Genomic DNA, 25,987 nt, shown 5'->3' on the forward strand with positions numbered 1-25,987 from the left:
GTCGTATCTGTTCCTTGAAAAAGTTCCACATTTCAATGACATCCTTCCCTGACAGCTTATGCTCCTCAGATCCTGTCTTGCAGCATCGTATTTACCCTTCCCCCAATTATAAAGCCTACCCTGTTGCATGCACCTATCTCTCTCCATAACTAAGGTGAAAGTCACAGAATTGTGGTCACCATCACCAAAATGCTCAGGACACAATGCACAAACACTGCCCCGTCCAATCTACTTGATCTAAAGAGCTTCCAATCAATATTTGGGAAGTTGAAATCGCCCATGACTACTAACCTGTGGCTTCTGCACCTTTCCAAAATCTGTTTCCCAATCTGTTTCTCCACATCTCTGCAGCTATTGGGGGGCCTAATAGTAAACACCCAACAAGGTGACTGCTCCTTTCCTATTTCTGACTTCAGCCCATACTACCTCCAAAGGCAGATGCCCCTCGAACTGCCTTTTTGCAGCCATTATACCATTTCTAATTAGCAACGCCACAGCGTGCAACCCGTCCTGCTTGTACAGGTCCCACCTTCCCCAGAATGCAATCCAATTGTCCAAATACCTGAAGCCGTCCCTCCTACACCATCCTTGCAGCCATGTATTCAACTGCACTCTCTCCCTATTCCTTGCCTCACTGTCACGTGGCACTGGCAACAACCCAGAGATGACGACTCTGTCCGTCCTAGCTTTTAGCTTCCAGCCTAACTCCCTGAGCTCCTGAATGACCTCCCCACCCTCTTCCTACCTATGTCGTTGGTGCCAATGTGCACCACAACTTCTGGCTGCACACCCTCCGCCTTAAGAATTCTGAAAACACGGTCTGACCCTGGCACCCAGGAGGCAACAAACCAACAGAGAGTCTCGCCCATGTCTACAGAACCGCCTGTCTGTCCCTCTAACTATAGAGTCTCCTATAATTAGTGCTCTCCTCTTCCCCCTTTCCCTTCTGAGCCTCAGAGCCGGACCTCGTGCCAGAGACCCGGTCACTGCAGCTTACCCCTGCTAGGCCGTTTTTCCCCCCCCAACAGTATCCAAAGCAGTATACTTATTGTTGAGGGGAATGACCACAGGGGATCCCTGCACTGCCTGCTTCCTCCCCTTCCCACCTCTAACTGTTACCAGCTACCTCTGTTCTCTGGCGTAACTATGTCCCTGTAGCTTCTATCTGTCACCCTCTCAGCCTCTTGAATAATTCTCAGTTCATCCAACTCGAGCTCCAGTTCCCTATCGCAGTCTGTGAGGAGCTGGAGCTGGCTGCACTCCCTGCAGGTGAAGTCGGCAGGAGCGTCGGTGGTCACCCCTACCTCAAACATCCTGCAGGAGGAACATTCCACTGCCTGCGCTGCCATAACTCTACACTTTGTCTCCAAAACAAGAACACTAAGTAGCTTACCTTTTTTTTTTGTGATACTATTATTAGTGAACGACCTATTATTCTACCAGAACAAATGTATCTACTTAAACTAAACTACAAACAAATTAAATAATATTAACTTAAACTAAAATCAAGTAACTTAGAATACAGTAGTGAGATATAATTTAATTTATTTCACTCCTTGAACCTCCACTGAGGCTCCCATCCCTGGAAGCACCAGCTATAGTACCTTTCCCCTTTTTTTTTTCCCCAGCCTCCTCCTCCCAGTGCCCCACCGGCACCCATACTGATTCCCACAGCTATACCATAGCCCTAATTAATATTGCTGATAAGTCTGCGTGAATATAATTTAAAAAGGACCACCAGATCTTAAAACTGTTCAGTTTTGAGGTGCACCATATTTGTGAGGTAGTCTAGGGGGAGATGCTCATCACCAGCCTACACCACCCCATAAGACCTGGTGGTTTTTCTGACATCCAATTCACTAGAATGTTCTTCCTCGCACAGTGGGTAAGAATGTTACACGATCTCTTCCCATATTCCCCTCGAGAGGGCAAATTTGGCAAACCCAGAAGATGAAATACTGGATCCATGTTAATTTCAATCCCCAGGATGTCCTTAAGCTCCCTTACTGCAGCATTCTAGTATCTCTGGATCTTACAACGTGACCAGGAGCAGTGTATAAGAGTGTCTACACTAATTTTACATTTGGGACATCCTGATGACACTCCTCTTTTGAACTTAGCTAGCCTCTTTGGCGCCATATGAGCCCTGTGTAAGATCTTCAATTGTATGCCCTGCGCCCTGTTAGATACTGAAATTCTCCTTACTTTTTCCCATATATCTTTCCATACCTCCGATGAAATATCCTTTCCTAGCTCTCAATTTCACTTCCAACAGTGTCCTTCCATGTCCCCCAAGGCACAACCTTTCTGTAAATGATACAAAGTACTGGCTGAAAGAGCATCTGTACACCCGTACTCTTTTCTCCATGTCTGACTTGTAACACTGAGCCGAGAGCGTGGTCTTCCTCTGTATATAATCCCTTATCTGAAAGTACTGGAAAAGGTACCTATTAAATAATCCATATTTCTGGCTTAACTGACTAAATGACATCAAGACCTCCCCCTCAAACAAATCTCCCAGACATGTGGTTCTCTTATTCTCACATAACTTAAAGCCGGAGTTCATTGCCTCAGGTTTAACTCCTTGGGCTCCCAGCAACGGGGTAAACGGCGAGGTCTTAGACCAATTGCCCTCGTCTTGTCTCATTATCCTTCAGGCTTTCACTGCATTTAAAATGATTGGATTCTTACACTGCTCTGTCATGGATTTCATCTTACCCATAAATAATAAATTAACTAGAGGAGATCTTGACTGCGAGGCTTCAATGTCAAGCCAAATTGACTCCCAATTCTCCCCTACCCAGTCACCAACATATGCTCACAGGGCGCTTATTTGATATTTCTTCAAATCCGGAATATCCACCCCTCCCTCGCCCTGTGAAAACTGCAATTTAGTAAATTAGAAGGCGCCTGTGGTATAAATAAAGGACCCTAGCCAGCCATTGAGCCTCCGTAACACTCGTCTGGGAGCATTCTCATGGAGTGTAACAGACGAGGAAGAACTTTCATTTTAATCAGGGCTATTTACCCTACCGTGATAATGGTAAACCCACCCATCGCTGCAAATCCTGTTTTATCCTCTCCAATAGTTGTACATAGTTAGCTTTATACACCTGGTGGAAGGACAGGGTAATAAAAATTCCCAAATACAAAAAAACCTTTTGACAGCCATCTAAACGGGAACTGCATTCCATCCTTCAGATTAGGCACCTCCACTAATCCCCCCCTGCTGGCATGGCTTCTGATATTGTAGAGTTGATCCTGTAGTCCAAGAAATTAATTGTTTTGAACCAGTCAAGGAACAGACTTCTCCAGATTGGCCAAGAACAAAAGGATGTCGTCAGCATATAGGGTGATCTTATGGTTCCCCCATTCCCACCCTTGGCACTACTATTTCAGGATCAGTCCTGATTGCCTCAGCTAACTGCTCAATTTCCAAGGTGAATAACAGCAGTGAGAGAGGAAACCCCTGTCGATAACTTTAACATTGGGAGAGGTTATCTGACTTAGCACTGTTTGTAATGACTGCTGCCTTAAGATCATTATACAATACCGCCAACAATCTGGCAAAGGATTCCCCCCAGATCAAAGCGCTCTAGGACCTGTTGTGGAGAAAATGTAGAGAATCACCAGGAGACGCAGAGAGTTCTTCAAGAAGTAGGTCTTTTATTTGCAAACAAAAAACCATGACACTGAGAAAGCAGATTCTCAAATGCCCATGAACCTCGGGGTCTGTGGTTTTAAAATTTTTTTTAATCATGTTTCTGTTTGTTTATCAGCATGTCCAACTATATTAATCAAAGTACCTCACTCTGGCTACACAATAAACCAGTGATGTTCGTTCCCATTATCTGTTTAGTTGTACGTTCTACTTAACATAATTCTAATGTCACTTAGATATTTAGTGTTAACTCTTGCAACAATGGTCTTTCATTCCAGACTCTACTTAATTTTCCTAATGGCATGATTAGATATTTATTATCATCTCTGCTACAGTGATCTTCCATTCCAGACTAACCTGTCGTGATAGATATTTAGCTATTCCATCTATTACAATAGTCTCCTTTCTCAAGCTGGCTCTACTAAATATTAATTAGGTATTTCATGTCATGTCCCAAATATTTATGGTCCTAATCTTGTCATAATGACACTTAACAGGGAAACTATCTCTACTAACTGTTATCTCATCTCACCATAGTGACCTTTCAGCCTTAATCTTACTCTGCTAATTGGTGTAAGAGCATTCCACTATTCTTATCCCATCCTCCCTTCCACAGACCACAGATTGCCTGTGGTCTTCGTGCTTTAACCCTTCCCATGCTTTCATGCTCTTTATTTTCCATAGACCCCAAATAGATACAGCCATTCTTTCCCATTAAATGCCTTTTCTGCATCTAGGGACATCACCAAACCAGGGATCAATCTTTGCTGGCATACTTGCACGATATTCAGTACCCTCCTGATATTGTTGGATGAGCTACAGTCCTTAAGAAAGCCAGTCTGATCTTTTATAATATGGGCAGGACCTTTTCCAACCTCACAGCCAGCATCTTGGATAGAATTTTAAAATCTACATTCAACAGTGAAATTGATCTTTGTGAAGCACATTCTTTGGGGTCTTTCCCCTTCTTTAAAATGGGGGAGATATTAGCCTCCCTAAGACAGGGCAGCAGACAGTCCTGTGCATATGAAAAGCTATACATCCCCATAAGTGGCTCCACCAACACATTTGAGTTTCTTATAGAATTCACTTGGGAATCCATCTGACCCAGGTGCTTTGCCATCCTGGAAATGTCTTTTTACTTCCTGTACCATTATATTTGCATTCGATAGGAAAGCTTGTTCCGTGTTTATACTGGGGAGGTCCAGATTCTCAAAAAAGGACTGCATTCTCACTGCACTGTGTTCGCCTCCTTCTGACCAGTATAGCTCTGTGAAGTATTCCCTAGATCTAACATTGATCTTCTTCAACTCACGTGTAATTGTGCCAGCCTTCTTCCTAACAGACCTAATAGATTGGGGAGCTTTTTTCCATCGAGCCAAATATGCCAGATTTCTACCTGGCTTACCTCCAAATTCAAATCATCTTTGTTTAGCAAAGGAGACTTTTTTTTAGCCACTTGTGTGTGCAATGAGTGGAGAGCCGCCCGGAGGGCCATGACTCACTGCAACTTGACCAAAGAGGGCCTATTACAATATGTTTCCTCAACTATCTGCAACCGGGCCTCCAGCATCCATCGTTGCTCCTCCCTCTGCCTCCTTCCAGGCGCATAATATGAAATAATCAGGCTTCGTAAATATATCTTAGTGGCCTCCCAAAGTATTGCTGGATTACTGGTAGTACCTGAGTTGATATGCCAGATGTACTTCTGATGTACTATCCCTTAAAGAAACGGGTCCACCGATTCCACTACCCTTGATTTTAACATCAAAATCCATTGGTGCATGATCCGAGACAGCTATATTCTCAATTTTGCACGTCGATGTTCTGGCCAAACTGTCAGTTGGCATAAAAAAATGTCAATTCACGTATTGCACTTGTGTGGGTTGGAGTAGAAAGTAAAGTCTCTTCCATTAGGGTGGAGATGCCTCTACACGTCCACTAGTCCAAGTTTTCACACATAACCACCAACTGCTTAAATTGTGCGGGCGTACCTGCCGGGCCCTTTGGCACCCTGTCAACTTTGGGATCTATTAGGCGATTAAAATCCCTCCTCTGATCATGCGGTGCACCCCAAGATTCATTAATTTAGCGATTGCATCAATTAGAAACTTAAGAGGGTGCGCCAGGGGACAATGTACATTGAAGACGCCATGTTCTTCTCTTAGAGCTTTAAGAATGTTAAACTGTCCATGTTTGCCCTTAATCTGCTCCCTTATCTGGAAAGGGAGGTTCATTCTTACCAGTATAGCCACTCCTCTACTCTTGGAGCTGAAGGAGGAGAAGAATACCCTGTCATAACCTCCCTGCTTCCAGTTTCAAATGTTCCTTTTCAGTTAGATGCGTCTCTTGCAGTAGGATGATGTCCACCCTTTCCTTCCTAAGGCTAGACAACACTTTCTTTCTTTTAATAGGGGAATGGCTCCCTAGAATATCATTCTTATTGTTTTGACATGTGATGTGAAGATAGTAGACTTTGTAACTACACTGTGGAATGAATATATGATACATTAAAATATATTACCTGTCAGTTTAAAGCTGGAGTCTTGGTTTGAGAGATATTTAAGTTGCATGTTGAACAGAGTTGAATTGATTTGTGGCATATTATACACTTTCATGGGAAACTGTTTTGGAGTTTCCCCATCAATTACCTACCATTTGAGCAGATAAAGTCATGCACTGATTTTTAGGTATCATTGCATTCCATCTGAGGAGCGGTTGGTACGACTGAACCCAAGTTGACAGTCTAATGTAAAATGCAGTGTCAAGATGTGCACACCCTCAGGTTGATCTCCAACAGAAAAGTTGCAAACTGTAGCTGATTGATTAAATGTACTTGCTTTTAAAAGTAAATGATTAAATGTGACTTGTTAATTGATGATCTCCTTTGCTTAGGGTTCTGATGTGGAGATACTCAGCTCAGACAAAGGAGAAGCTGAAGGCATTTCACAGCCTTCACCAGATCAACAACTTGACAAACCTTTTGAATTGCAAGGTAAGCAATATAGCAGCTAATGGATGCAATTCGAGAAGTTGTTGTTTTTACTCTTCTGGTATGAAGGAGCTGTAAATAAATATGCTGTCAAACGTTGCTAACAGGAAACAAGAAGTTGAAACTATTTATCTTGCATTCATCAAAACAAGAATGCAAGAAACAGACTTGAACAAGGGGACTTTTTTTTAAACAACATGAGAAGAGGGCGCTGATTGGTTTAGCCATCATTGCCATGGAGATGCAATGGGAAAAGTTATCTATCAATTTTAACTCTCAGACCAGGAAGGTTGTATCTAATTCATCAAGGTGTTGTTATCTTGCCATGCAGCAGAGATTAGTTGTCAAGCTTGTTTGTTTTTTTTATTAAGAAGGTACAATGTATGTATAAATTCCATTTGCTTACATAACCAGGTCCTGTGTAATTGTTTATGTAGCTTTTAGCATGTGCAAGTTTATCATACTGAGACCAATTAATGATGTCAAGTTCAGTATTACCAAGCAATTATTTACATAACTTCTCCTGCTGATGGAATACTGTTCCATGAAGATTGGATACCCACCAGCAGTTTTCCCAAGTGACTGCCATTCATATATGGGCAGAGATGAAATTTTTCACTTGGAAAAGGTCAGTTCTTTGCCTGTTTTGTTTTTCTCACCTGGTTTATGCTTTCCCTGCAAAATTCTGTATCAGGAGTGGTGACCCTGGCTAATTTTCCCTAATTTTGCCTTGTTGGCATTCCCCTGTTGAACTAATTGTAGAAATGGTTCTGGGATGTTTCTGGTGCTTGTGACCCAGCTGTTCACTAGATAAGCTTTCTGTCCCTTTTGGGGTAATGGAATTAATTTGAAACATATGCAAAAAACAGATTTACTGCGGTGTAATGAACTGTCATTTGTGAGACAAGTTTTGAAGGAGGTATTTCATTTCTCACTTTTGTATATTTCAGTATATAAACATTTTTATTAGCAAAAAATTAAATATTTAAAAATTATAAGTGGATGGATTAGTTGGTGACACAGTGTATATATTTTTGACTTTTCGTGTACATTTATGCTGAGTGGAACAGCATGTTCCAGTGCAAACTTAATTTTTTTTCTCTCAAGCTGCACAGTCTTTAATCTTCTCGCTCACTCCCTCTAATTTCTAGGTTGAGAAAAATTGTGTATGTAACAACTATTTACTTTTATTTATGTTGATTGGTTCCTGTAAAATTTAGTCCAATAAATGTGACTGCTGTAGCCAGATGGATTTTAGATGAGGAGAGGGTTTTATGGTAGCATGACCCTCCTTGTCCTTTCCTTTTATTGAGTTTTGCATTTTTCTGACATGTAATCCACCTAGCTTGGTATCTGCCAAGCGCTTCTAAATCTTGTGGACCACTGTCGGTTTATTGCACTAGCTGCAAGCTGGAGCAAAGCTTTCAGCTACTTTTCCCTCAAGACTACAAGCAACACGGAGGTAAATTGGAGTGAATTCCAGAGGTCTGTGACATACCTTTGTTGACCTTTAATGAAGTGAATGAATTTTCAATATTTCAAAAGAGAGTGGAACTCCTGTTCGGGAGGGAAAGTAACGGGTAGAACTGAGTTGATGATGCAGTTCTTTTTAAGAAAACTATAGTTTTCAGTTAACAATGCGTGCTTCATGTGAGTCTTTTATGTATAAAAACGTAGAGTTATGTGGCTTAGTTCTGTCAATTAATTATGGAGTGTTTGGATTTCTCTTTAAACATTAACATTCCCCAAAAGGATTGTAACAAGATCACCTCCCTCCTGCATCTAGCTTTAGTATCTTGCAAGGAACCTGTGGTTTCTTTTCTCTTTGACACTAACCACTATTTTTTTGCTCCCTCTTTTACTTTCTGCCCAAAAGCTTGGAGCTGGCAAGTTTATTTATTAGCACAGCTATCCTTGCCCTTCATTCCCAGGTGTGAGAAATTTACACCTTGATCAATAAATCACATGAATTTAGCCATCCAGTTATGGGGGAGTTTTCCTGGTCTTTTGGTCAATATTTGTTCATCAACCGACCTTGCTAACATGAGTGGAGATGGTGGCATTGTGATAATGTCACTTGACTAGTGGCACTCTAGAGATGTGGGTTTACAACTCAGCGTGAAATCTGGTGAAATTTAAATTTAATTCATAAATTTGGAATTGAACACTCGTAATTGTGACCTTGAAACTATCATCAAATCATTGTAAAAACCCATTTAGCCCACTGGAAATTCACTGTCTTTGCCTGGACTGACTTACATGTGACTCCAGACCGACAGCAGTGTGTTTGACTGTTAACTGCCTTCTGAAATCTCCCATTTGAAGGCCAAATAGGGATGGGCAACAAATTACTTTGCCCACTTCCCATGATATAATTCCTTTACTTTTTGAAAAAAAATCAAAATCTTCTCAACATGTGATGTATGGTGTGTGGTTTTTCTATGTTTTAACATTATGTATTTTAGAGTTTGGATTTTGTTCGGGACATGTAGATTTTGGTTAGTCTCTCTAAAAATGTTTATGCGTCAACTTGTGGGTGGTTTTGTAGGTGATTTTCTGATGTATAATGGGATTTTGTTTATATTATGAGATTTTCAGTGAATAGAGTAAATGTTCATTAGATGTTCAGTGTAAAAGGTCAAAGATTTTTTTTTGTTTTCTTTTTGATCAGGGAAATAACTCCGTGTTGGGGAAGAAAATTTTTTCAGTTTATTTTTAGCAGTTTTGCAGAAGTCTTGCTGAAGCTGGATGTGTAAAACAGTTGCTTCTAAAGAATGGAGATAGTTAAGAACTATTAAGATATAGATCACTGCAGTGTTAGGGTGTTTTGGTTTTAAAATTCCAGAAGTGTGTGGTTAAAACATAAGTGTTATTTGAAGCTGAGAAAGTCTAAACTTGGCCTCTTCCTGAGTCTTCATACAACTGTCAGATTCTCAATGAAGAGACAGTTAAATGAAAAACTATAGATCTAATAGAGGGAATTCACCCTGGTGTGAATACTGTAAAAGGAGTGCTTTTGGGATTAATGGGACTGAGTTTTACTGTGTGTTTGGAAATCATTAAACATGGTTTGTTCTATTTCAATTTTCATTTCTTGTGAGTAATAAACTTCTGTTTTGTTGTTAAAACCAAATCTGCATTGCATGCTTGTACTTCCGTTAAAGACCACTGAGAAAACATATGATGTATCAAGTCAAATTTCAGTCTAGCATCTGACTTGTCCAGTAAAAACATGAGCTGGGATTATAACACTATTTTCTGGCAGTAACTACAAGTTACAACTCAAAGTGTTTCATTGAACAGGAAGTAGGTTCCATGGTTCTCAATGAGGTCATTTAAGCAGTGGTTAGCACTGCTGCCTCACAGCGCCAGAGACCCCGGTTCAATTCCCGACTCAGGCGACTGACTATGTGGAGTTTGCACATTCTCTCCGTGTCTGCGTGGGTTTCCTCCGGGTGCTCCAGTTTCCTCCCACAGTCCAAAGATGTGCAGGTCAGGTGAATTGGCCATGCTAAATTGCCCATAGTGTTAGGTAAAAGAGGGTAAATGTAGGGGAATGGGTGGGTTGCGCTTCGGCGGGTCAGTGTGGACTTGTTGGGCCGAAGGGCCTGTTTCCACACTGTAAGTAATCTAATCTAATCTAATCTAATCTAAAGTGCAAGTTCATTTCTCCTCTTTCTTGCTTTCTCTTGTGACCTATCAAACAATATATTTCATTGGTTTCTGGTCTGCCATGTTTCCCAGACTGATATTTGTTTGTTGAATTAGGCAGTAAAAGACTTTTAGGGACTTCCCAGGGTTTTGCTGTAAATCTGTAGGTTAGCACAAATACCAGCTTCCACAATTCCCTTTCGAATCCTTTTAATAACACCTCTGAACAGGTTGATTTAAATATCTGAATGTTGCATTTAAGGAGAGAAAGTGCTTTTGTTTCAAAGGATTTTTACTGTTTTGTTTGGTCAGAGCTTTACATTTCAACTACTTCCGTTGTTTTTCCTGGCAAATAGGTGTTGCACTATGCTAATTTCCAAATATTGAACATGTGAAGCAGAAGCACATTATTGTTTCATAAGGTGAAATGTTTGTCGCTATGCTTTGAATGAGTCTCCTTCTGGTTAGGAGTAAGCCAGTTATGTATCTTACAAACTGCTAGCTGAAAAAAAAGTGGATTCTTAGGAATTTGCTAAAATTGTTCCAAGCTATAATTTATGAGACATTTTAATTTTGGAATGTATATTTAGTTACATGAAAAAATTAAGCTTGTTTGGGCATAGAAAAATACTTTGTTATTAATATGAATTAGTCATAATTTCTGTAGAATAAAATTCTTGCAATAGATACTTGATGTGTTTTGATTATCACTTAATTCATTTCTTAATATTTTCTATGATACACTATCATGGAATATAATCAGCTTCTATATTTGCCTATTATAATTAAATTTGAATTTGTAATCTGTTAGAATAATTTTAACTTTAAATTTATGAAATAAAAAACTTCTTTTGCACATTGTGTACTTTATTAAATGGAAACTCTGCATTGTGTTCTTTGGTTGCTGCAAATCCGGCAATGTGATATTTTACTGAGAAATGTAAATAATCCCGGCAGCTAGTCCTGTGTAAACCAGGAAATTTGTCCCTGGGGATTTCGCTGTGGCAACTTCTTAATTTTCATTTTTGAATAATTTGTTGTATGGTTTAAATTTAATGAAAGCTTGACGTGTTTTTGCACTGCATAATTTTTTTTTCAGCAGAAGAAACTGAGCACCCAGAACTACCAATGGAAACTCTTACCACCTCGGTTACGTTAGCAGAAAAAGAATTATTCTCTGAGGTGAGAGTACATTGGAATCTGTTCTCTGTTATGAACACAGAGGCACAATATTTAAATAGTCAGATGTTAACACACAGCTTCTGTGGAAAGTGTAGCAAATTGCATAATATTGCCACTAAAGCTATTGAGGAAAGGTGATGGAATCATGAAAACCCTGATTAAAAACAGTTACTGTTTTAAATAATTAGTATGCAGGAATTTATCATTTCTGTGTAGCACACAGCCTCTAACTGTACATAGCTGATTTTAACTGAAGTGATGATGTGTGCATTTTATGAGAATAGTCTAAACAACAAACACTTAGAAAATATTTGGCATATGAAACAGTAAAAATACCTTAAACATAATCTCTCACGGTCATGAAAGTCAACTTTGTGGCTGAGGATCAGAAGACCAATAATCCTGGGAGCTGCTTTGTCAGAACTGCATTATACATCTCAAGTTTCGACCAATGTTAATTGAAGTAAAGTTTTAAAATCATGCTTTTTTTTCTAATTTAACATATTCTTTTTTGAGATATGTCCTCGCACTCCTTATATTAATTGGCTTCACTTTCTATCATAGAAAGTTTGAGTGGTATATAGGGTGGTTGCATTTGTTTCACTCTCTTGCTCTTTCATCCATTTCAACTCTAAATGTACTGTTCTGCATAAACCTTCCTGGATCCTGTGTTGAACACAAGACATTGTACAATCTCCTCTTGAGTTCAGTGGTGTTGGGGAAGACAGAATTTATTACATTTAGTCAACATTTTATAAGCTTGATATCACCTAATCACTAGTTTTTGATTTACTATTTCTTTTCTCTTTTTTTTAATTGATCTCTCTTGGAAGTCAAAATGTTTGTAATTCCAACTATTAAAAGTAAATTAAAATTATTCTACCAGAAGTGTACCAACAAAGTAACTTTTAAACACCTGGCAAGAGTGTAAGATGGTCAGATGCTGCTTAGTTGATTTGCTGGAATAGGTTATTGCTGATTCTGATTTTTTAAATGGAAACTTAACAAAAGACTACTGTTTGCTTGTTCTAGCCAGCAAAAGGTAAAATGGCTGATGACAGTACTTTTGTTGGTGCAACTAGTGATGATTCAGATATTGTTACCCTTGAACCGCCACCTGTAGAAGATCTTCAGGCTGTCCAGGAGGAAACTGAAGTTGCAGCACAAGAGCAAACAAACTATGATGAATTGAACCTAGGCTCGTCTTCCAGCAGCCAGTATACCTTTGCTCCACCAGAAACTGGTAAGCGTTGGTCGCTAGAGTTTAACTCTGTATGAGCTAACAGTCTCTGACCACAGTAATTTATTTCTCTGTTGTAGATATCTTGGAGTAAGTGTGAAATTCATAATTAGTAGCAACTGTTTGTTTTTGTTCAATTATTAGAATATTGCATAACTATTGAGGCTAAAACATAATTACTTTATAATCCTGTAAAATCATAAGAAATAGGATGAGGAGAAGGCAGTTCAGCTGTTCGAGCCCACTCTGCCATTCAGTAGGATCATGACTGAGTTGCCGTTTCTCCGTAAACTGTGATCCCATTATGGATCAAGAATCCACCTATCTCAATCTTAAATATGCACAAGGACTCTGCTCTCATAGCTTTGTGGCAGGAGGTTTCAAAAATGCTCAACCTTCAGAAAAGAAATTCCTCCTTATTTCAGTTTTAAGTTGGCACCCTTTCATTCTTAGATTGTCTCTGGTCCTATATTGTCCTATGAGAGGAACGTCCCTTAAATATTTACCATGTCAAGCCCTTTAAGATATGATCCCTCATTTTTCTTTAACTCCAAAGAGTAGAGTTCCGGTCTTCTTTACCTTAGCTCATAGGACGATCCTTCTTTACTGCGGATTGTCCAACTTTGTACATTTGTGAAGTCCGAGTTGGAGAGCCATGCAGCACAGAAGAGGTCCTTAAGCCTATCGAGTCTGCATTGACCTATGTACGCGAATGCCGCTTTCCAGCAGTTGGCCCATAGCCTTAATGTTATAATATTTCAAGTGCTTATCTGTATATTTTTTAAAGGATGAAATTTACAATCTACAGCCCTCCCAGGCAGTGCATTCCAGATTCCCAACAGACCCTGGATGGAAAAAAAATTCCTCAAATCCCCTGTAAAGCTCTTGACCTTCACTTGAAAATCATGTCACCTTGTTATTGAATCTTCAACCAGGCGAAACCATTGCATTCTATCCACTCTGTCAATGCCCCACATAATCTTAAAGACCTCAATCAGGTTCCCCTCAGCCTTCTCTGTTTTAAAGTAAATAATCTGAGCTTTTCTAGCTGATTTTCATAGGTGAAATGCTCCATCCTAGGCAACATTCTGACATAGCTCCTGTGCAAAAGAAGCAAGGGTGATGTGAGAAAAATATATTTTTACATAGTGAATAGTTAGTGTATGGAATACACTACTTGGAAATATAATGGAGGAACATTCAATTGAGGCATTCAAGAGGACATTGGATGATTATTTGGATAGAAATAGTGTGCAAGGGTCTGGGGAAAAGGCAGGAGATTGGCACCATGTTATGATGGTCATTTGAAGAGCAAGTGCTGGCACGATGGACTGAATGATAATCTTCTGTGATTCTGTGAACAGCTTCTGAATCTACACACAAGTTATGATATATATCGCTGACAGGCACAACTCTTTCCTTAGTCATGCTCTTGCTCCTAAAATATTGATAATACATTTTTATTTTTTACATGAAATATATTTTCAAAAATGTTTCATTCTCTATCCTAATTTTATTTTTCACTTCACTTTCTAAATTCATTTCAAACATCCTAAAGTATGACTTTTTTGTTATTTAATCTCTATTTTTCTGCTTTATCTTGTCCTTGAATGGTTCTGGATAGTTGCTTCTAGATTTGGCAGTGCCATCCTTTTATCTTTGGGCACACAGAATCTAGGTTTTGAATGTCTCCCAGTGATTTTTGACTGACTTTTTTTTTAAGTAGCTGCATCCAGTTCACTTTTGCCATATCATCTCTCAGCTTTGTAAGATTTGTCTTACCATTATTTACTCATGTTCTATCTTTGTCACTTTCCTTAATGATGCTAAATCAGATTGTATTTTGATCACTAACTCACCCACTGCTATTTCATCCACCTGTCCAGCTTAATATCCAATGACTAAATCTAGAATTGTGCCCCCTTGTTACTGAGCTTATGTGCTCGTTTAAAAAGTTCTCTTCAATGTAATTCAAGAATTTCACACTGTCTGTATCCCAGTTGATATTTTGGATAGTTCACTTTTTTTTTTAATATTCACTTATAGGACACTGGTGTTGCTGACTGGGCCAGCATTTATTGTCAGTCCCTAGTTGCCCTTGAGAAGGTGGTGGTGAGCTGCCTTCATGAACCACTGCAGTCCACGTGCTGCAGGTTGGCTCTCAATGTCATTAGGGAGGGAATTCCAGGATTTTGATTAGTCCCCAACTATTATTGCCTTTTTTTGATTTTACACTCAGAAATTTGCTTCCTCTAACTCTCTGCTATTATGGAGTCTCCTGTATTTGTCTAGCAGTGTGGCTGCACTTTTTCTGAGCTTAACCCATCAGATCACATCTTATGCTTCATTTAGTATATCACCCCTCCTCACTGCTGTAATTGTTTTTTTTAGCAAATAATGCTACACCCCACCCTTGTTATCTTCTTCAACATGCCTGAAAACTCTATATCCAAGTTTGATGAGCCCCATATGCGTGACATTCTTGTTGTCCTTCACCCACACAGCTGAGCTCAATGCAGGTTTTTGTTTTTTTTCTTCTATTTTCCTAGGTCGCCACTCAAGTCACCTCTTGTCTTGAGTCCTCTAATTATGTTGGTAGACTTCTGTTTACATTCAGAAGTCTGAGGGTTACCGATTGACATGACTTTTGTCTAGCGTTGCACTATAGTTGTGACTCTAAGGGCTGAATTTTCCTAGGCTCTGACTGATGGGCAGTGGCAAGTCAGTTGTGAAACTATGGTGACAATCATCCAAGCTTTTAATGGCTAGATGAGAATTTCCCGAGTAATTGAGGAGGGGCCTTTTTTGTATGCATAGACATCTTATAATGACCTAACCTTTTATTATTTATATGCAAGTTGCTATTTCCCAGGCAGTGGAGAGAAAATAGTCAGTGACAATTCTTGATACAAGTCTGTGGGTACCTGGCCATAGCAGCTCACCAGCCTGTTGTATGTTGACACTTGTCCTTGCATTACACTGTTCAGACACAGTTGTCTACTTCAGTGTTTGACATAGTGTGCCACTGGGGTTTAAATATGGCACCCTTGGCATAAATATTGGAACTTCCTAGCACTAGTGAGCATTTTGCTGCTGCTGAGTGGAAAATTGTGAGAGCGATGCCATGGACTTGTGGTAGCTACTTAATGAGGTGAAAAATGCAGGGTTGATTGGGAAAAAGTACCTCAGGAATCACAGAAGGTTACGCTCTGTGAAGCTTCCTAAAGTTGGCACTTAAACAATTTTTGGTTAAATTCAACCCTATATTTCTGTCATGATCTCTCAGCTTCTAAAGTAAAGGGGTTTGTGGTCTTCCCAAATATTTCATATTTAAAAATGACACATCCTCCTTTTAAAAATGCCATTGATGTATGGCTTGTAGTTTAGGAACGTGGGTTTTTTTTTAACAAAAATGGTTGAAATAAAGTATGCAGAAGTAGTTTTGGAAGGTTCTGGAACATGTGAAAGAATGGCTGACAGAGCATCTGTCTGGCAATTTGATTTTCCCAAGTGGCGTGATCAAACTGGAACCAGTAGGCATTACTTATGCAGGGTGACTAATAGTGATTCATATGACTGTTGTTTATGCTGCTTTTTTAAACTGAGCCCAGTGCTTGGTATTTTAACCTGCAAATTGCTTTACATTTTGTTTATACTGGCCTGTTCAAAAATTATAAATGATTTTTCAGGTATACTGTGAATGATGGAGTAAGAAAGCATGTTATGCAGGGAATGGGATTCATCAGAATAGGAAATATTAGAAATGGAAGGTTTTTTTAAACAATGAACAAGTATAGTAGGAGTAAATGTAATACCATTTGGTTGCAGGGTATAACTTCTGAACGGGCCCAACAATTGTCATTCCAACTCATAAGTTCAGAAGAGTAATGATTTTACTTTTCAGCAAGAATTAATTTATGTCGGGTTTGCTGCACATAGTCCCCAGTCATTGACCGTGGTGGTCAGTACCCTCTTACGTGGTAAGTTTAGTGGTCCAGAACTATCTTCCCTGGTTGCTGTCAGTTGTGACTCTTGATAGATTACTCAATGCCAACTTAAGGGCTTCATACGGCTGCTACTTGAATTCACCTAGTGGTGGGTCGGGTTTTCACCTCACTGGAAGCTTGAACAGCATACCCAATAGGTTTTGTTTATGAAATTCTAGGAGGGTGGGTCCCTTGTTGTCATGGACTTAGTGTTTAATTGTAGAACTTGACATTGGAAAGGGAGAGCTGATGAGAGTGATCTTCCTAACTTTCCTGCTCTTCCATCCACCCGCTCCCCACCAAGCCACATCAGCTACTTGTGGCCTGTGTTTCATAATGATACTAGGCCTTAATGGGTGCTATTCTGCCAGCAACCATTGCCTCTTTCCTGATGCAGGGGTGAGGTGCTCACCTCTGATGGACAGTAGATTTTGGTGGGTGGGGCCAAGGCCCTTGAACCCAGGAAAGACCCATTCTTGTCCAGTTAAGTGCCTCAGTGGCACTTGATTTGGTGGGTTGTCTTTTGATGAGGCAATGCTTGCCGACTCTCCAGTTAATGGGTGAGACCTGATGCCTCTATTAAATACCACCCCATAACTACAAAATCCGTTCAGAACTGGCTGAGGTGATTTCGCTTGGAAGCAAAAACAACAAATAAAGGCAAGAGAATTTTATCTTATCATTGGGACAATTGAGTTCAAGTGAAAAGTATGTTCCAACCAGTCCACAGCCAATCCTTGGGAATAACGTGGATGCACACTAACATTACAATAATTGCTTCAGGAGTGTATCTTAATTTCAACCTTTAAACATCTTTAGTTATCGGTACTCATTCAGCATTTGCTTTTGTAGCTCATTTTGTTTCCATGCAAAATATGAAAAGGATGTTTCTCCAAACTATATAATAAAATAAAATGTTGCAGCAGAGCAGTTATTGATTTTCTGACAACTCCAAAGCTTTGAAAGTATTTCCAAGACCACTATTTGCCCCAAGTTTGTTTAAAGGTACAGTTGGAGGTACAAGTCTTATTTTAAAAGCTATGATTTTCTTTTGAAACAAAACTTAAACAATTATCCATTTCTATTTGTGTTCAAGCCAATGTGACTTGGTTTGTTTGGATGCCTATGTAATAGTGTTAAAAATCCCATAACACCATCCCATCGAACAGGTTTATTTGGAAGTACAAGCCTAACTTGGCAATGTGACTTGAAAGGCGTTCTTGGATTTACATATTAATGAATCAAAACCTGCAACCCATTCTAAAAGATGAAAGACTGAACAGCAATCTAGGTTTGTTCAATATATCGCATCAGTTGCATGACACTATGATCTTTGGCTATAACTTCTGTGTTCAGTGATCCTGCTAAACTAGCTACCTGACGAAGGAGCAGCGCTGCAAAAAGCTTGTACTTCCAAATAAACTTGTCGGATTACAACTTGGTGCTGTGTGATTTTTAACTTTGTCCACCCAGTTCAATAGCGGCACCTCCACGTCATATGAAATAGTGATTACATTTTCAAATGAGATTTGTTGGATATGTATAAGAAAATGAACAGGTCATACATATCCTCAAGCATGTTTTCTGTTTTAATAAGATCAAGGCTGATTCGTGACCTCAACCCCATTTTCCTTCTTGATCCCTGATTCCCTTGGAGCTCAAACATCTATCAGTCTCAACAACTGAACATTCACAGGCCTCTGGAGTGCAGAATTCCAAAGATACGCAACCCTTTGAAATTTCTCCTCCTCCCTGCTAAAATAGTTGACTGTTCCTCTTTGTGCTTTCAGACTTGCTATGTATGTACTAGAAATATATCTGTGCTTCCTGAATATTTGTATCATTTCTCATTCTCACACTCATTTCAGTTTGTTTTTAATTTGTTCACCACTCTGGTTTACATATCATTGCTGTTTCTTTGTTAAACCCCCAATTAATTAATGTTAAGACATTGTGAAGGGACCTAACTGTGAATTTGTCTTATCTACTAGTTTAGAGTCTTAATTTGAGCTTGTGAATTCCAACTAAATGTGCATATTTCCTCCCACCACAGCAGAGACATTTGCTGTCATGTCTTGCATTCTGGAAGGCACACTATTAATTCATTGTGATATCTCGGTATCAACCTTAATGCTCCATAAAATCCTACCTTTTTGACCATTTCCTTTGCCCACTTCCTCCAAACTACTTTATATCTATTACCCTAAACTGATAAAGTGACTTGAACTAGCTTGCTAATGATAAGATCTTACTAATGTAAATTCTTAACTGAACTGAATTGTGTTACATTTTTTTCCTCTTCAGTATTGTGTAAAAGTTCTGGGAAAGGAAGGATGTTCTTTATCATGGCCAGCTTGACAGATGTATTGCTTAAAACACTGATGTGCTAATTTGTTTGCCTTGCTTATCTAAGTTTAAAGTGAATTGGCCAGTATAAATGTTATCCCTTCTTGTGTATTTGACATTGTTGTGTGTAACTGACTTCAGTTTGGAAGAAAGTGGCTCAGGTGTCCAATGTTGTACAATCGTGGAATCATAAAAAATTTCTAATATTTAAGGGGGCTATTCAGCCTGTTGAGCCCTTGTGAGATTTCTACATGAACAACTTACCTCAGTCCACTCATCATTTCCTTTTTCCTCATAGCCTACTTTCTTCTGGACAATTGGTTATCTAATTCTCTTGACTATCTCATTAGAATCTTCCTCTCCTTACCCTCTGTGCAATCTCAATCCTAACCACTTGATCCCTTAAAGATTTTTTCTCCTGTCTCCTGTGCTTCTTTTGCTAATCACCTTCTTGATCCTTCAGTTAATGGGAGCAGTTTCTCTCTATAACTCTGCTAAGACCCCTAATGACTTTAAACATCTGTTAATCTTCTCTCCTGCTAGGACAATAGCTGCAGCTTTTTCCTTCTAGGGGTATTTCATTGTGGATAAAGGACAGGGCAACACCATCCAATCTATTTCTGAGGATCTTGCCTCATACTTCATAGTCAGCAAAGAGCTAGGATAGGAATCTGCCAGCAAATCTGGAAATAGAGCTTTTATTTCTTCTTAGAGCTTCATATATTATTCCTTTGCATCATGTGATAAATTGATATTAACATCAGGAAAAAAATATTGCGTTGATGCCTATTGCCCTAAAAAAATCTTCGTCACATCTTTCTCAGTGTCCACAATTGAAGAAAGCAGAGATGAATCAAGTAGTGATGAAACCAGTGGTAAATCGAGCCCCACACTGCGAAGACGGCGTATTAGAAAAAAAACTATGTCGTCTTCTGAAACTGAGGAGAAACCTGATGAGGATGTGGTGGATGGTGAACAGCAGCAGCAGCAGCATCGCTTCAATACCACTCTGAATAAATGCATTTTACTTGCACTGGTTATTGCTTTCAGCATGGGATTTGGACACTTCTATGGTAAGTTTAACAGAATCAGCTCATGTGTATACATAACATATTTGCTCTAGTAAGTGTTCCACAGTGCTCCACAGAAAGGGAAAAGAGAAAAGGAGGAGGACAATTGGCTATAATTAGAAATTTAGAAGAAAAGATTGAAGAAGGAAATTTTAAGAAGGCTTTGAAAGTAGTGAGAGAAGTTGCAGCATGACAAAGAGTTAGGGCAAAAACAGCTAAAGTCTAGTATGGATGCTAGAGTTGAAGGAGGGATGAATATGTGGTTGATCAACTCATTTAGAGAAGCAAACTGTGCTGTAACTGTCGATGGTACAGTCTTGTAGTTATACCAGTTTGGCTACTTTTCCATTTTACTAACTGTGAATCAACAACTGAAACTAGACAAATCTTTTTCAAGTCTACAACTTGTGCACAATATTCTGTAGCCTTTCCAGTTTCTTGTCGATCTGAGAAGTATCTGAGCTTTGCAAACTAAAAGGAGCATCAAAAGTATAAAAGAAAGCAAATACATAATAAACGACATTCAGGTTTATAAATATATTGTGAAGTGCTATCTTTGTTCGAGGTAGGTGGATAAATAGAATGTTTGTAACATCTTGGTCATTGTTGGATTCCAGAAGATGGAGGAGAATTTTCTTTCAAATTCTGAGTAGTTGTAGTTTTATTGGGAATTTCCACCTTGAGAATTTTCCAGAAAAGTACTATCTAAGTTTAACTGTAAAGGTACATATAATAGAGTTGAACTGGTGGTACTGTACTGGTGGTAGAATATAGTTGTTGTTGCTGGCGACATTGTACTAGGTATTGTGATGCCATGCTTAACTGCTTCCAGTTTCTGAGAACCAGTTCCTTTTTATTTTTTGCTTTAACTTAGAGTAGAAGAAGGGAATGAGACACTTTTTATTATGAGCATGTATAATCTGACTGTTATAGTCAAGCATATTGTTCAAAAAATTGTGATGGTCATGAATTGCACAAGGAAAAGTTTCATTTGCTATTTGTATAATTTTGTGGATTGAGCTGTTGCATCTTCTAAAGATGTTGTATATTTTACTTGAAATGCAGATGGTTTATAGATCATTTAGATATATTGTTCCCTTAAAATATTTGGCTTTATGGATAGCTTTTTTGTGTATTTTCAGGTGAATTTGAAGGTAAGAAAGGCAGTGAGTACAAGAACCAAAGTTATTTGAATTGTTTGGAAATATTTTACCAAATTTACATGCATTGGAGTGGTAATTAAGAGTCTTGATGCTGCAAGTTTTATTGCTCAAATGTGCTCCTACTGATTTTTCTTTTAAATGTCAAGCTAGATTTTCTTTTGTTTCATAAGAATGATTGACTTATTTCAAATTAAATGATCACCAGTGACACTCCAGTTGTTTAAATATATGCAATGCAGCAATGCATAATTCCTCTTACTTTTGGATTTCAAGGAATGTAGCACCTAATTGAGGACAAGCATGCTCAGATTTTCTTCCTCTTTAGTGATGGTCTTCGAAGATATGATATTTTCAGCTTGCACCCTGCTCTACATCACCTCCCTCACCTCCATCTAGGGCCCCAAACAGTCCTTCCACATGAAACAGAGGTTTATCTTCCTCTCCTCCAACTTAATTTACTGTATCCAGTGCACCGATGTGGTCTTCTCTAAATCGGTGAGATCAAATGTAAACTTAGGCAATATTTTGCCAAACATCTCAGTCGGGCCCATAAAGGCTAGCCTGACCGCCTTGTACCGCCCATTTCGATTCCCCTTCCCACTCCCTCTCCAATATGTCCTTCCTGGGTCTCCTTCATTGCCACAGTGAATCAGACTGCAAATGGAGGAACAACGGGCAACTGTCTGTGTGGAGTTTGCACATTCTCCCCGTGTCTGTGTGGGTTTCCTCCGGGTGCTCCAATTTCCTCTCACGGTCCAAAGATGTGCAGGTCAGGTGAATTGGCCATGTTAAATTGCCCATAGTATTAGGTGCATTAGTCAGAGGGGTGTGGGTTGCTCTTCGGAGGGTCAGTGTGGACTTGTTGGGCCGAAGGGCCTGTTTCCACACTGTAGGGAATCTAAATCTAAATCTAAAATCTAACACTACCTCTTCCGCCTGGACAGTCTACAGCCCAGAGGAATCAACATTGAGTTCTGCAATTTCAAATAATCTTCCCACCCATCCCTGGACTCCCTTTCCAGCTCCGCTTCCTTCCTTCCATCCTCTAATCAACCCTTCCTTCCGGCTACCGACTGAATTCATTCCTCCCATAGACCAAACAGGGCGTACCCACCTCCTGTATTCCCCTTCCCCACCCACAACCCTTTCGCGCCCTCTCCTTCTTTATCTGCAGCTCTTCCTATCTCCATGTCCATTCCTGAAGAAGGGCTATACCCGAAACGTCGACTTCTCCACCTCCTGATGCTGCCTGGCTTGCTGTGTTCTTCCAGCCCCCTACTTGTCAACATGGAAGTGACAATCTTCTTGTACTCACTGAAAGCAAGTCAGCACAGAGTAAGTGGATCAGGCCTACATTCCAAATCATCAGAGCACCAGGTAGCAGTGCCTCAAAGTGTACTATGTATAACTAGGTGACACGTTTTTCAACAGTTATTTCGAGCAGCTGAATAGGTTATAAACATAATCATGTGCTGGAGCTGATGATAACACTTGCAGTAGCCAAGTTGAAGATATTTTATACTGAACATAGGATTTGAGTTGGTATTTGAAAGCATTCTGGAATGTATGCAGCATGTAAAGTTTGGTTTAATATTGGTTGGCTGTTTACACACAGCATCAAATGCCCCTAACATTTTTTAAAGTTTTCTGCTTAAAGCATGTATATATGTTATATCAGTTAATTACTACAAATATTACATTTGTAATTTTTTTCCTGTAGCATGCATTAAATGCAAATATTTTTCTATTGCAATTTGAATGTATCTGATGTAGAAACATATATTTTCCTTTGAAGTGTTTGCATGAATGTTCAGTGAAATGCAGCTGTGAAGTTCTATAAATTCAAAATGCATTGTTTTCTTCAAAAAATGAGCTTATTTGACTGTTAATTCTTAAATTGAAAGCAAAATTGGAAAATCTAAATATGACTAATATTACGATGAGTTAATAGTTGGTATTTGAATTTACACTATTTTTGTGCTTGAAGTTATTATGCACATTGTTTTATAAATATGCCACTGTATAACCATACAGTGACATACATAATCCAGGTTTTAGTTAGATCTTTGAAATTTCAATAATCTACACATTCAAAGGAGTTTTGCTTGTTTTACAATTGTAAATCAATGCATGTACTACAAACAATAAGACAGCTATATTAAGACAAATGTCCAAATTGACTAACTGGATTATAAACAGAACTCTTTTACATCATTCTTACCAGCTTGTGGGCGGCACGGTGGCACAGTGGTTTGCACTGCTGCCTCACAGCGCCAGAGACCCGGGTTCAATTCCCGCCTCGGGCAACTGTGTGGAGTTTGCACATTCTCCCCGTATCTGCTCTGGTTTCCTCCGTGTGCTCTGGTTTCTTCCCACCGTCCATAAATGAGCAGGTCAGGTGAATTGGCCAAGCTAAATTGCCCGTAGTGTTAGGAAAAGGGGTAAATGTAGGGGATTGGGTCTGGGTGGGTTGCGCTTCGGCGGGTCGGTGTGGACTTGTTGGGCCGAAGGGTCTGTTTCCACACTGTAAGTACTTACTTTATGTATACTTTTCATACTGTTGCATATATACTCTGTTTTTAGTTTGATGCACTGTTATTGCTTTTTTCTTGTCCTTCCTTCATTATAACCAAAATCCAAATACTCAAGCCAATTTGAAACTATAAAATTGGTTACTTTGTGACCCACAAATAGAACTGAGTTGTCAAATAGGCCTTTTATTTTTATGACTTGATTATAGAAATGAAAAGTAAACAAATTGACATACAAGTGGTAAGTCAAACCTGCACAAAGTTTTAAGATTTCCAAACCAAGGAGTGGTTTAAAAATTGAAAGCTGCACTGACCTGAGTTCAGACACTGCAATAAACCTTTGATCATTGTGCAAGGATGCAATGTGAAGTTGTGTTTGTGTAGTGGTAAATGAGGTCATGCTTGCTACCCTTTCAGTTGTCTTTTTTTGTATTGAACTGAGACAGTAACATCTGTGTGTACACACAGATGATTGTGAACTTGCATGTATAGTTGTTGAAAAAAAATTATATCAAGTCTCTGTTGAAATAAATTTCATTTGGGGTTGAGACTAACGTGCAAATTTAATACTTGATCCCTGTTTAGGAGACATTCAAGATGGCAGCCAGTTGCCTCTGAAGAGGGGTGAGACGAAGCTCATTTGAAATAATGGGGAGTATGAGAGGGCCATCCTTGCTCTTGATAGCCCCCATTAAACTTTTTTAAAACATTGCTTTAAATGTATATTTTAAGTTTATACTTTAATTAGAATTTCAGCAGTGTAGAATATATTTGGGAATTATTTGTCACTTGGAATGCTACATTAGTGTACATTCATATATACATACACTCTGGCACTTGATCCTTCACTTACTTGCACATTTATTTTCTCCTTGGTGATGAGTGTCTCTTTGTAGTGTAGTTATATTCATTTCCTGATCATGCTGAAGCTCAGTAAAATGCTTTAATTTTCATACAGTTGCCTACAGACCAGCAAGTGAACATCATTGTGTTTTGTTTAACTTTTTTCGATAACATATGCAAAATTGTGGGAATTTTCTGACGTATGGACCATGTTCACTAGAAGTTTGATGGTGGACATTTCATTTATAGTATAGGACAGTTGAAATTAGCAGAGGGTTCACTTCTTTTCCATCAGACAAAGCATGAGTAAAGTTAATGTATTGATGTGCTAACCTATTCATGCATCCCTGTTCCACCAGATAAGTTTTTTACAACAGTGTCGTCTAGTCTAGCCTGCTAGTAAGAAGCCAAGTGATTGTGGTTTGCATAGCCTCCAAATAGTATTACCAAATTATTTCGAGAGAGAGCAGCTTTCTTATTTTTAAGAAAGTCATTATAATTTAGTTAGAAAGTAACAAGTGTTACTTTTCTTGGTTACTTCAGGGTGATAAAAAAAAAGAGGAAGAAGCATTAATCTGATATGGCTCAAATTAATTGATCTGAAATTACATAGCCATTGTTCAGTGTCTGTTTTATTATGCTCCCATTTTTCTCCTTGGCCTCCTTCAGCTAGAAGATTTTTCTTATCAGTGCTAAACAGCAAATTTTAATGTATAAGTTTGAATGGTGAGCGTTGCCAACTTTTTCAAGTGGTAATACCAAGCTAATCCTGATCTTGTTCTCATCTGGTGTCCTCACATATCCTTATGATCAGTTAGGTTTAAATCCAGAGTGTGCCTCTCAAATCAATACCAATAAAATTAATTTTGGGGCAATTTTTCTGATGGAAATGTTAAACCTCATGGCCCCCCCGTCACTTACATCTTGCTGCTCCCGTCTCCCGTATGTGTCTTGCAGTGAGCTAACAGAAGAATTCTTGAGGGATAATTTTCCTCCAGCTGCGAGTATGAGTTAGAGGAGCTGTACAAGTTAAAGGGAAAGGAGAATCGGGCATAAGCCCTTCTTCAGGAATGAGGAGGGTGTGCCAAGCAGGCTAAGATAAAAGGTAGGGGGGAGGGGCGTTGGGAATGTGATAGGTGGAAGGAAGTTAAGGTGAGGGTGATAGGCCAGAGAGGGGGTCGGGGCGGAGAGGTCGGGAAGAAGATTGCAGGTCAAGAAGGCGGTGCTGAGTCTGAGGCTTGGGACTGAGAAAAGGTGGGGGAGGGGAAATGAGGAAGCAGGAGAAATCTGTATTCATCCCTTGTGGTTGGAGGGTTCCTAGG

General features: G+C 39.3%; 1 protein-coding gene across 8 annotated transcripts in view; it reads left to right on the plus strand.

The window, feature by feature from the left end:
• Positions 1-25,987, plus strand: part of ccpg1 (cell cycle progression 1) — a 62,861-nt gene that overhangs the window by 11,548 nt on the left and 25,326 nt on the right. For 3 of the 8 annotated variants that reach the window (XM_043677498.1, XM_043677490.1, XM_043677496.1), the window contains exons 3-8: positions 6,557-6,656; positions 11,404-11,486; positions 12,519-12,729; positions 19,883-20,131; positions 21,271-21,282; positions 24,408-24,446. In XM_043677498.1, the coding sequence (XP_043533433.1) occupies positions 6,557-6,656; positions 11,404-11,486; positions 12,519-12,729; positions 19,883-20,131; positions 21,271-21,282; positions 24,408-24,446 (694 nt within the window). The remainder of the gene's footprint in view (positions 1-6,556; positions 6,657-11,403; positions 11,487-12,518; positions 12,730-19,882; positions 20,132-21,270; positions 21,283-24,407; positions 24,447-25,987) is intronic. The other 5 variants (XM_043677495.1, XM_043677497.1, XM_043677492.1 and 2 more) reach the window with 4 other exon arrangements.

This window comes from Chiloscyllium plagiosum, chromosome 36 (assembly GCF_004010195.1).
Source record: "Chiloscyllium plagiosum isolate BGI_BamShark_2017 chromosome 36, ASM401019v2, whole genome shotgun sequence".
Taxonomy (NCBI): Eukaryota; Metazoa; Chordata; class Chondrichthyes; order Orectolobiformes; family Hemiscylliidae; genus Chiloscyllium; species Chiloscyllium plagiosum.